Source organism: Zerene cesonia, chromosome Z, assembly GCF_012273895.1.
Source record: "Zerene cesonia ecotype Mississippi chromosome Z, Zerene_cesonia_1.1, whole genome shotgun sequence".
Lineage (NCBI taxonomy): Eukaryota > Metazoa > Arthropoda > Insecta > Lepidoptera > Pieridae > Zerene > Zerene cesonia.
Window position 1 is genome coordinate 705,814 of NC_052122.1, and position 13,128 is coordinate 718,941.

The window sequence follows — 13,128 nt, forward strand, 5'->3', positions numbered from 1 at the left end:
ATAAATGTACTTCTGTTTACAGTATTTGGATTTATAAAGAATGGAAACAATTTGATCGTGAGGCGAATTTAGAACGTAGGGACATCATAGCTTTTTGTATTCTTTAATGTTTTCCAAAGATTTATAAGTATTTTAATTATTTAATACTAAAAATTAGAGTATGTAAGAATTTTGTGTCAGACACTAATACTTTATTTAATTATAAAGAAATAGTTATAATACTTAAAATAAATTGAATCTTTTTGTAACGGTACCTGTTATACATGTGACGTTAGACATTATAACATGTCAAACGTTACAAGGATGGAGTTCGAAAACAGCTATAAATAAATAAAAAAGGTATTACTCATCTTATTTATTAGCACCATAAATTAAAAACGTCGTTAATATATATTTTAGTAGTACTAAGTAGGTTTTACATAGTGACTTAAGGTCAAATATTTGATTTTTAATAATCTTGTTTACAATATATCTTACCGTGCAATACTATTAACCGTATATCGCTTCGTCTTTCATTACAAAAACTTCATTATCTGTAATATTACTTACCTCAAACCCCAATATTATATAGAATAATAAAAACCAAGAGTTGTAAAGCAGCAACAAACTAATCCCATACCAATAATGCATAAGCATTGTGACAAAGTAATGAAAATCTTTAAATAGAACGCAACGTATTTTTAAATATTCATAAATAGGTGGGATTACTCTGCAAATCGCGTAAAGGTCAACAAGAAAGCCTCGCAAAGAAAAGAGGACGCTTCCGCCCTCTTCATCCGCCCAATATCGGAGGAATATAAGTATACCTGATTTGACCTACTTGGCACGCTGAAAGTCCTCAAAATTATTTGCCTTCTTGCCAGAATCAGATCTTAAATCTGATTTAACAAATCTTAAGTGTTGTATTGGGTGTAAGCAAATTGACTTCAAGATTTATGATTTACGTATTTCATTATTTAAAGATTACACAACTTTAAAGATCAGTATATAATGACTACTTCATTATTATTATTACGATTTCATATACAGGGATGGGATGTTCATTTAACTATAATGAAATACTAGCTGTGACCCGCGGTTGAAACCGCGTAAGTCCGTATCCCGTAGGAATATCGGTATAAAAAGTGCCTATGTGTTATTTTAGTTGTCCAGCTATCTACGAAGCAAAATAGTATTTTATTCACCAATAGATTTCAGGAAAAAAAACACGAATATGACATATTCTAAAAAAAATTCCTAGCTATCGATTCATCGCCCCCGAAACCCCCTATATACTAAATTTCATGAAAATCGTTGAAGCCGATTCCGAGATTCCAATTATATATATATATATATATATACAAGAATTGCTCGTTTAAAGGTATAAGATATCCACTGACTTATATAACTTCTTTAATATTCAGCGTATCTTTCAAAACTTTTAAAATCTTCAGAACAATGGAAAGCAAATCTTCAATAAGATAAAGCTTATTTGAATGATTAGTGGGTAGTCGCCAAGTTTAGACCGGAGAATTGTCACTTAGCTGTCCAATTAACGGATGTAGGCCCTGAACTTGACTTTGAAACAGAAGACGTCATGTCACCCAACACCTAAGTATATTATAAATTTACCTCAGTGTGACCTAGACATGTCATATGAAGTTTCTATATAGTATATAGAATTGGCGCTCGGACACTTTTGTAACGAGATCTCACTCCTATTTGAGATATAGAATGAATATCAAAAGATAAATAGAAATCCTTTTATGATTTAAGAGTAAATGTAATTTATGTTTGATTGACTTCTTTATAAGTTTGAAGGAATAGAAACATTTACCACTAAAGCTTGCGTTGAATATATTCCAAAGTGTAGAAATACATCATACATATTAATATTTGTAATAAATTAGCTGTTCGCCCCGACTTCGCCCGTGGTACATTTCCAGGGTAATAATTATCCCACAGCACTCGGGAATAATGTAGGTTTCTTTTGGTGAAAGAAAATTCAAAATAGGACGAGTAGTTTCGGTGCCTTTAGGGTACAAACAAACAAAAAAACTTTTCCTCTTTATTGTCTAATATATAAAATTCATGTCTCAGTTTTCGTTGCCATACACCTCCGAAACGGCTTGACCGATTTTGATGAAATTTTTTGTGCTTATCCGGTATCTATGAGAATCTGCCAACATCTATTTTTCATACCCCTATATGATAAGAGTAAGGCAGAACAGCGTTTTCCGGGTGCAGCTAGTATTAGTATAGATATGAATATTCCTAGTCTAGAACATATTTTTATTTTTCTAAACAGAACCTGAGAACGGTATATATGGATATACGAATTGAATCATATCTTATTTGAATTCCTTAAAGCTTATAACATAATCTATTCACAGTCCTCGAACTGCTGTTAAATGATTGCACAGGGGACGCCAAATAACATGGTCTGATCTGTATAAGACCCCATATTATCGTAATGTGCCAAGGTTCGGTCACTATGGGAAAAATATTATGTAATGTTTGTTTTTCTTCTGTGCAAATAAATTATGTGGGTGTGTTTTAAGTATAAAATATTAATAAGTATATTAATCATGTGATTTTGAGTACAATATATTCGTTATGGAATCTGCACAAGCAATTGTCCATGTTGTTTAGTGTTTTGCTTTTTGCGTTTTATTACATATTTAGTATTCATGTTATACTCGATTTATTTATATTTACAATATAATTCGCAAAGATGCGCCGACTTCAATGATTCTGTCGTTTGAAGCGGCTGAAGGCGTGGAAGCCATTGCGACGCTGATTTCAATGTAAATGCTACTGAACCAATGAACTTACACATACTTACAGAGATTTCTAAGTTGCAGTATAGTGCAACATAACTAATAAGATCTCATGTCAATCCTATTAATAGTTTTTGAGTTATGCGTGGACAAACAAACATACATGCACTTATGAAATTTGGCACCTATGTTTTAAATACATCAAATTGCAATTCTCACAACATATATACATACACATTGAATTTATAACCTCCTTATTAAAAGAGTTAAAAAGTTGGTTAAAAAGATTTTGAACACATTTTCTCAAACAGGCCAAGTAAATCATAATTTCTCATTATAATCTAATCAATTTGTATGTCCTTCCGTTCTCTTTCTTGTACCTACTAATTTCTGTGTACTAGTAACACTTAACGTTAGCGTTCAGTCTTAGTCGTTAATATACTGTTTAACAAATAATGAAACCTCCTTAATAGCGCAAAACAAATTGGAAATTAGTGCTTCAAATTAAATATTTACGTGTTTTGGGCACCTTTTTGTTAAAAATATCTGTTTAAATTCTGTTGATAGCCAGTATCGAAATTACCTTCATTGCAATCAATGAATCTCAACTAAAGCGATAATATATCGTTCTAAATGTTCACATGGGTGTATGCATCGAAATATAATCTCTAAACTCCAAGCCTAGTAAACGCAAAGAAATTATTTTTAGATAATCTCTCGTTTTATTTTAAAATTCCGGATAAAAGTATTAACTTTTAACAAAGTTGGGAATCAGTGGGGAACTCGTGTGCAACTTCCCCGTTGCGCGAACAAAAGGCACGAGTTATAAAAGAATTTCACTTATTCAAACCCCACTTGAGAGCTGTAACACTATATTCGTCCTTTACCGCTGAAATGAACGTTTTAATATTATTATTACATTTCAATGTCGCAACATTCATCATATTTCGTGCTATTAATAGACGAAAGTAGTAAAAATAACTAGGCCTCTGAAACCATGTTGAAAATAGTTTGTCAGTGTTGCGATGTGACAAAAACTGGAATTTCATATTACTCAGTTTGCAGCTGTAATTCCGTTCTGTAATAAATAACAGTGTTTATAAAGATCCATGGTTAAAAAAAAGTAATCATATTCATATTTATGACTAAAGGGATGCCAGTTAATCTCGTCAATTGAACAACAATGAAAATGTCAAACATATAAATAACACGTGACGGTTTTCGAATATTTACAAGCAATGTAAAGTTTAATACAATGATATACATACATTATATTTTATTTATGTGGTGCTTATTAAATAGGATTATATGTTTACTAACTATATGAATATATATTTACTATATAAAGATGAAATATATCAATTATTTCAATATATTAACAAAAACATTCTATCTCATTTTGCAACGGCAACTATTTACATTCAAATATTGATCGAAGTTAGCGGAATTGCATATTACACACACAACATTTTTAATATACACAGTCATAAAATAAATAAAAACATTGAAATACTAAGAACCGTTCTTGATTAATATATTGTGAATGAATGTCAATACAAAACTATACAATGTCAACAGTGTCGCATCAAACAGAGAACAGTCTGAAGTCTAGAATAATCTGAAACTCGACGATCAGTTTATTTTGCTTTCCATCTTCATAACAGCTCAGAGCTTGTGTGCAAATGTTTTTATACGATAGTGTCGCAGCGGTCGGGTCTCAGCCCCGAGCGGGAAAGACAATAAGTAGGTCAAGAAACGTTCCCCGAATAACTAGAGATCTTATATAGTTGTTACTATTTGTATAAGCGATACACACGCTAATTTCAAATGCTTTCACGCAAATTTTGATTTTATTGGTACTTAAAACGTCGATTTGTGTGGTCGAATTTAATAATAATATATTATGATAAAACAGATGTCGTAGTAAACTGTACCACCATGTTATGAATTTCTTATTTATTGTTTTGTTAACACTTTCCAATGTTTTTCAAGGAAATACCCTGTGATATGCGCAATTTTCATAGATATCTTCCCAAAAGCGCGATATTGACAATAAAAAAGCCATTTCAGTATGAAAAATACTCCGTAGAAAATTCTAGCGGACTTATTATAGTAACATATTATTTATTAACCTTTTTAATAAACCAGCAATGTTTTCGTAATAAATGAAATGCTTCAATAAAAGTATATGGAAGTAAAAGCAGAAATAGTAACACCCTGTAAAAAAGATCACTCGATAATAATTTTTGTGACAATTCAATACGTAAATGTATATAAATAGAAATAAACTAATGAAACACGTCAAGTAGTTGTGTTGCTAAGCGTGAAAGTCAACAACTCGAACTATTCTCCAATTCTGCAAATTTTTTCATCGTTTTTGTTAAGGCAGAAGGATAAGAACCTTCCTTATGTAGAGATAAACGTACTACGGGTGAGGCCGGGGCAAACCACTAATAATTCATAACATTCACGCGTCACATCTATACCTGATAATTTAAATAACTGTGCGAAATCTATCAGAAGATTTATTACAATATATAGTAACAATTTTGGAATTTGTTTATTAGCTACAATTACAAGTATGGTAATAATATTTTTTCCCACAGGTAAGCGGCCTTAGATTCGAGACACAACTTAGGACTTTAAACCAATTCCCGGAGACACTCTTGGGCGATCCATCGCGCAGGATAAGATACTTCGACCCCCTTAGGTAAGTCAACTACTATCAAATACTACTCAATATTCAAGTACAAACTTTTTAGGAGATTATATATTTATTTCTTCCTTTTCTCTATTCCCGCTGTGAATCCTTTCCTTATCTCTTATCCCTAAAAACGGGTTGTGCATTCACAGAGTCACTACCACTGCGAATGTTCATGAGTTGTGGTAAACTCCTACTATCAGCCGAACTGCTAACACAACAACATAAAAAAGTAAAATTCGAAGTTTCTTGAATTTGTTGAATAAATATCTTAAATTTAACCATTTTAATAGACACCCACTATACTAGTACCCACACAAGAGTAGAATTTGTAGGTTATAAAATCACGTTCCCGTTCCTGTAAACGAGATTTATAAAGAGTTCAGAGAAGATGCAAAACATGATAAGAGTTCAATACTGTATGAAGCTTCTACTTTATTCTTAATAAATATTCAAAATGCCCATATGATGATAATTATAGATTGCAATTAAATTACTCTACTTATCGCTTAACGTGGGTGGTTACAGATTCAAGAACCACAGCGCTAATGACTTGTTTGTTAAGTGCAGATAGTGTTTATCGTAGAATATCAAGCTCAAATCTAGACAAATGACAGCAATTAATGCCAGTATTTTGTCGATATACGTATAATTCTAACAACTGGTCTTCTATTGATAAACATTAATATACTATTTTATATTATTACACCTACTTATATGTCTATTTTAAATACAGCAATTTTTGACTACTCATGAATATTAACTATAATATCTTTGTCCTACAAATCGTTGACGATCATGCATCACTTCCTAAGCTCTAGTAGCCGTACCTCGATAGTTAATTTAGGTGTGACTAGTTTGGGTAAGTTTCTAAAATGATTCTTAATTTCAGGAACGAGTACTTCTTTGACAGAAACAGACCGTCTTTCGACGCTATCCTCTACTACTACCAGAGTGGCGGGCGGTTACGTCGCCCCGTCAACGTACCACTCGATGTTTTCTCGGAAGAAATTAAATTTTACGAACTTGGTGAACAGGCAACCAACAAATTCCGGTGATTAAACATTTATTTGTGTACAATCCTATTTTAAACTGCTTTAGAAAACGTGCAAATTTGCAGGGACATAAGATTTTCTTAATAATAGGAGACAGAGATCTTTTTTTACATCATATAATTATATTGCATCAAAAAGTCTATGTTATTAAGTAAAAAATCGCTTATATCTGAAATTATATTTAACATTGTGCTTTAGAAGTTAAAAATTGTCAATTATTATATCGTACGAGTTACGTAACACAATTTTGAAGCGAGCGAGGTGAACGAGCAATTATATCATCAAACGAGCTTTCAATACTTCAAGAGTCGCGTGAATCGAGTTACGTGAAATATTTTATTGTTTCTCTTTTATCGTATAAAAATATCTAGAAGTTTGCTTTGAACTATCGAGGCTCAACACAACCAATAGACAATAAAAATTATATGTTAGATTATTATACTGAAATTTTATAAAGATTAGATAAATAATAACCAACTCATCAATTGAGATCCACCAATCAAGTACTTAAACAACACATAACACATTAAAAATGCAGTACTATGTTTCAGCGAGGATGAGGGTTTCATCAAGGAGGAGGAAAAGCCTCTCCCCTCAAACGAACGCCAACGCAAAATCTGGCTGCTCTTCGAATACCCTGAGAGCTCTCAAGCTGCCCGCGTCGTTGCCATTATTTCCGTCTTCGTCATCCTCCTGTCCATCGTCATCTTCTGCCTCGAGACTTTGCCCGAATTCAAACACTACAAAGTCTACAACACCACCACAAATGGCACCAAAATCGAAGAAGATGAAGTACCGGATATTACTGATCCATTTTTCTTAATAGAAACTTTGTGTATCATCTGGTTTACCTTCGAGTTGATAGTGCGATTTTTAGCATGTCCGAACAAATTCAACTTCTTCAGAGACGTGATGAACATAATAGATATTATAGCTATTATTCCCTACTTCATCACGCTTGCTACCGTCGTTGCTGAAGAAGAGGACACGCTGAATCTACCGCGCGCTCCGGTCTCGCCGCAAGACAAGTCAACGAATCAGGCAATGAGCTTAGCAATCCTGAGAGTGATTCGTCTCGTTCGAGTCTTTCGGATCTTCAAGCTATCACGTCATTCCAAGGGTCTGCAAATTTTAGGACGCACCCTCAAAGCTTCTATGCGAGAACTTGGATTGTTAATATTCTTCCTCTTCATTGGTGAGTACATTAAATGTTTCGCTTCATTCACAATGTACAGATCTTTTATAAGTTTAGTTGAGTATAAGCGCAATGCACTATTAAGAGTAATAATTTTAATATGAACTTACTGGTTAAATCTTTATTGAGATTATAGTACACCCTGTTAGATTTTAATGATGAAGTCCAAATTGGATCGTGTGAAGAAAATTGGCCTAGCGTGGTGCTGAGCAGCGCGGGTCGGCCGCAGACATGCGTGCACAACATGCTTTGTGTTCACAGGGGTGGTCGTTTTCTCCAGTGCCGTATATTTCGCAGAAAAAGATCGCCCTGATTCAAATTTCTCTTCCATACCGGATGCGTTTTGGTGGGCCGTTATTACTATGACCACGGTTGGCTATGGGGACATGAGGTAACTAACGTGACGCGACCCGTCCCGCGCCTGCTCCCAACTGCCTCCATGCGTCGTATGTCCCACTGTATGCGCCTTCATGTGTGCTTAAAGGTGTGGTGCTGTTTTCGTCTGCGGTGTACTTCGCGGAAGCGGGAAGCGAAAATAGCTTCTTCAAATCGATACCTGATGCGTTTTGGTGGGCGGTCGTTACCATGACGACCGTAGGATACGGAGACATGACGTATGATTCAGCGAATACACCCTTAACATCATTTTTGTATTTTACGTCGTTTCATTTCATCGCTCTTTCTTTTTGATACTTTACCATTGTGATTTTTGAGACATCATTTAACTACACAAATAATATGCTTTTCTTTGGTTTTATCTTCAGTTCGCTAAGGACGATATCGACTTTTTTTATTCATTGTTTTTTTATTTCTCTCTGCACGTATTCATGTCATTATTTAGCATTATTATTATGTTATGTCGATTTCAGTCTGAATCTATTTTACACATAGCACATCCGTGTAATGACCACACCGATTATTAGCAAATTTAACTTGGAGGTGATCAGTCGTAGATATAACAATCGCCCTTTCCAAAGCGTAATCATTCGAAGAATTGCTTTTGTTGTTTACATTTCAACCAGATTATTGTATGTAATTACGAGGAATCTAGTTGAATTGGTGTCTGATTTGTACAGTAAATGTTTATCCCCCCACCCATGCTTTTGCTTCAGTCTGACCACTATTCCAAATTGTTGTTGTGGAAATTGTAAATAAAACCTTGTTAAATTATCGAAAATGGTGATCACCGAAGTTTCCTTGTTCTAGACTACTAAAAGGTAAATCTACTGCTTACATTTTGATAGTATATAGTTAATAACTCAGCTCTTTAATTACATGTTACGAAAGATTCTCATGTAATAACAAAAGATATTAACGTAAGTAATAACGTGGTGAATTACGCAGAATGTCGCTTATGTGTAAAATTGGATCTCAGGCATCAGCGTTTCGTTTCATTCCGTCGTCGAATCCTCATTATTAACGTTCACACCATTTTCGATAGAGTTATGTACATGTACTATTTTTGTTAGCCAAAAACTGCATGATAGATATCTGTTTTAGGAAACTATATGTTTTATGCAGATAACTTTATAATTTTCCTTATGCTCAATAGCTACAACTTCTTCGCAATGAAACGTATTATCAGAACATTATGATTGATTTTTTACTTGTGCATTGCGAATTCTCTGTTAATACGTATCAGTGGAGACGTGTGTGGGTTATTGGTCATATATTTAAAACTGTTATATTGCATTGCAATAAATATATAATGCTGGCGAGATTGGATGGTGATGAATGAATGTGAAATTGCAAAAGCGAAATATTGTTTTGATTTATTTAATAGGTTTTAATGGAATTTAGGGTACGTATTACCGCATGAACATCACCATTGTTTTGAGTAGTATCATGTTTGCCTCGAATCCTTCTATTGGAGTGACGGTTTTTGTAATGAGTCTTTAATTTGATAGGCCTGTCGGTGTGTGGGGCAAGATCGTGGGGTCGCTGTGCGCGATCGCTGGTGTGCTTACGATCGCGCTGCCGGTGCCCGTCATCGTGTCCAACTTCAACTACTTCTATCACCGCGAAACGGATCAGGAGGAGATGCAATCACAGAACTTCAATCATGTGACTAGTTGTCCATATCTACCAGGCACCATGGGTGAACCATATTTAGGTGAGTCTTAGCTGCGACATGTTTTCACGGCGCGATCTTTTTGTTATTTTTACACTTTTGTTTTCGATTTTATCATTTTTGTTTCTTATGATTCATTTGTTTTGTTTTCCGTATTTTCAGGGCGGGACGATGAACGTGATGACTACTATGACCATTGACTATTTAGTGATGTTTTAGTTCAATTGACACTTTTAATCATCGAAAGAGACGATTCTTGTGATATTATCGAATAAGACACAGTTCTGTGTTGATGTAAATATTAGTTTTAAGTGTTGTAAAAATACGGTAATAAAACATGTTTTTTTTTTGTTCTAGTTATGTTTGCGACACATTTATTTTTAAACGTTCTTAAGCGACGCGCGTTTATTTTAGAACATTTGAAAGCGAACAGTCTGTTTTCTGTTATGTATTTTTACGTGATAGCGTCATTTTTACGAAATGTTAGACGAAGACTGATATTGTTAATTACATTAATGATATGCTGACATGGATAGTTTAACGTGCTGAAAGAGCACCAAGTATTGCGATTAAAATTATTTTTGATAGAATAGCACAAGATCGCTATTGGTGTTGATATCGACCCAAACATTCATGTTTTATGTAATAGCATGTACTGGGCGTAGTTATGATACAACGAAAATTTTAACCGTTGCATAAATTAATATCGAAATTAACTTCGTGAATTTTTATGAGTTCAATACTGTTAAAGCTCATAGTACAAATAGTTTTAGTTATTGTTTGCGTGGTTAAATTAAAAAAATAAGTTTCTACAGTTTAGGTTAAATTAAATAACGAATAAACCAACCCAAAATTTTATGTTGTCATATAATTTTGTTACCAAACTAATCGGGAAATCTGTAAGTTATGTTTATATTTTATTTATTTGCTTGTTTTTCTCATTTGCTCATTGCGTTCTCATTCTTCATTCTTCTATTACGTCATTCTGTTTTCATTTATTTTTCGTCTCTAACTTATGTATCAATTTGCCAATACTTATTACGAGTGCTAGAAAGCTATTTATAACGCAGTAATGTAATTAAGGCTAAATTGTGTTTAACCCAACACTACATTAAAATCTCGCGGAAAATCCCTGAAAGGTTCTAAGTATTCTCACAGGTTTCCATGGCTTGTTACTAAGCCGGCCCTAGCACATGTGGAGCATTACACTGCTAATCCGATTTGCACATCGTGGTAGCACCAGGCTGTTAGCAAATGCGACATAAATCGTAAACACCATAACCTAACAAGATTATTCGTCTTTAGCGAGCCTCTGCCCTATTTTTAACATGGTGACAAGAGTTCTTATATCACCTTTTAATAATTTAAAAGAGCGTGATGTTTACTTCGTGATTGAACATTAAAATACTAAAAACAATTCATCCAAGAGGATATAAAGCCCATTAAACTAACTATAAATGTCTCATTTTTCTTCTGTTTTAAATGGAATAGCTTTATGTGCTGCTATATTTTCCTATGAACTAATAAAGCTCACAAATATTAAGCGATTGCGCTACTAACCCAATAACGCCCAACGTCCAGAACAATTCGTCATTCGTAATCGTCCATGCAGTTTCAGGACCAATCAAGAAGACATCTGTCAGCGATGACTCCTCCTCCGATATGATGGAGTTTGATGAATCAGCCCTCGTAACCGATCCACACCTAGAGACCAACTTACGTCGGTTACGGGAGGAAGAACGGTTGCTTTTAGAACAGCAGGCAGCTATGGAGGCGGCAGGCAACTGCGACGACATCGCCACACTAGAACATCTGGATGCTCTGCGTCTCAACCAGGTAATACCAACCAACCTACAACACGTCACACGTTCAATTTGCACTATTCATAGTAGTGAACTCTAGTATTGTTATTTAAGCCCTGCGATTGGATATAACAATCTTGAAATGATTAATAATCTTTATATCTTATGTATACCTAATACTTGTAATAGATGAAACAGCATGAACTGATGAAACAACAAGCTGCGTTGGCAAAACGCAACGCTCGCGCTCTTGCGGCGGACAACGCGCGCCGTGACCCGCGCCGGCGGGCGCCGTGCAATGTGCGCGTGAACCATCTCCACTGCGCTAGTGGCACGGACTCCATCGAAACAGACGTCTGACCAACGGGTAAGGTATCCAGAACGTATAATTTTCGACACTGTCATAACGCTCAATTAACAATTTTGCTATCACGCCTAAATCATATACATTACATACAGCAAGTTAGGTAAATATTTTTTAATTTCAACCAAAGCAGCTATTAAATACACATTCTTTTGCATATAATACAAGAACTGTTTTTCGGTTAATTAACAGAGGACTCAAAATAAAGTTTTTTTTATGCAAAAAAACATCTTAACACTGATAACAAAATCTGTGACAGTAGGTATCCTACGCTATCCTATGCTTTTGCTTCCAGTAATGTCACCTAAATAAAAAATAGTTAATTCGTCCAATTAAATCTTTGAAACCCCGTACAACTCAAACTTTTACGCAGATTAATTAAGACGTGTGCTATAAAATTATTACCAGTTCCGAGTGCAGCTTACCGAGGTAATGGGATTAATGCCGAGAGTCATTAACTACATAAGTATGTGTTGAACATTTTGCTTAAGCGAAACGCGATTAAAAATAAATAATTCTAAAGTAATTGCCTATCTTAACGTACTCCGTAAAATTATAATATTCAAGCCGCAATTCATATTTAATAAAGGCTTTTTAATATATTTAGGGCAAACTAAGCACAGAAGTAGTTAAATAAATAAAATTTACTACATCTAAAGTAAACTTTTCAATGGACTATCGTAGCAGTGCGCGTAAATATAAACAAATCGAAAGCAGCATTCAGATCCAATCATCCCTCATGACCGTGAAACTAAAAAGGCCTGGCATTCAGCAAATGGAACGTCAAGAATATGAATGGCCGTGGTAGCATACCATTGAGGGGATGGAAAGGCTAGTGTTGCAAGCTAGCTTCGATCGGCGGTGAATGGATAGGGAGCGACGCGATCGATACGTGCTGCGGCAGCCGCGAGCCTGCGAAGCTCCGCCCCACACGTGCTCGTCTCTCTTCCTCTCCGCCCCCGCACCGGCATTCCCCTCTCCCGTGTGGAGCCCCCCCAACCCGCGCTCCGCTCGCGCCGCTCAGCGCTGCCCTGGTGCCCCACTCTGCTGATATTAAAAATTTACATCCCCGCAAAACTGCGGAGCATGCACGACTTTCCCGTAACGTCTTTCCGTCCCACATTTGAAAACAAAACTTCCCACTTCTGATAATGCGTCGAAATCACACACCGGCGATAGTT

At 35.1% G+C, this 13,128-nt stretch overlaps 1 protein-coding gene across 7 annotated transcripts in view; it reads left to right on the forward strand.

Moving 5' to 3' along the window:
- The window catches only part of LOC119835536 (potassium voltage-gated channel protein Shaker), a 272,460-nt gene that overhangs the window by 250,807 nt on the left and 8,525 nt on the right, over positions 1 to 13,128 (forward strand). For 4 of the 7 annotated variants that reach the window (XR_005288058.1, XM_038360428.1, XM_038360425.1 and 1 more), the window contains 7 exons: positions 5,366 to 5,469; positions 6,353 to 6,514; positions 7,067 to 7,710; positions 8,195 to 8,324; positions 9,618 to 9,823; positions 11,394 to 11,617; positions 11,773 to 11,950. Coding sequence is in view for 6 of the 7 variants with exons in the window: in XM_038360428.1 (XP_038216356.1) it covers positions 5,366 to 5,469; positions 6,353 to 6,514; positions 7,067 to 7,710; positions 8,195 to 8,324; positions 9,618 to 9,823; positions 11,394 to 11,617; positions 11,773 to 11,943 (1,641 nt within the window). In the remaining variant the exon portion in view is untranslated. Of the gene's footprint in view, positions 1 to 5,365; positions 5,470 to 6,352; positions 6,515 to 7,066; positions 7,711 to 8,194; positions 8,325 to 9,617; positions 9,824 to 9,943; positions 11,367 to 11,393; positions 11,618 to 11,772; positions 11,951 to 13,128 lie in introns of those variants that run through there. The other 3 variants (XM_038360429.1, XM_038360431.1, XM_038360430.1) reach the window with 3 other exon arrangements.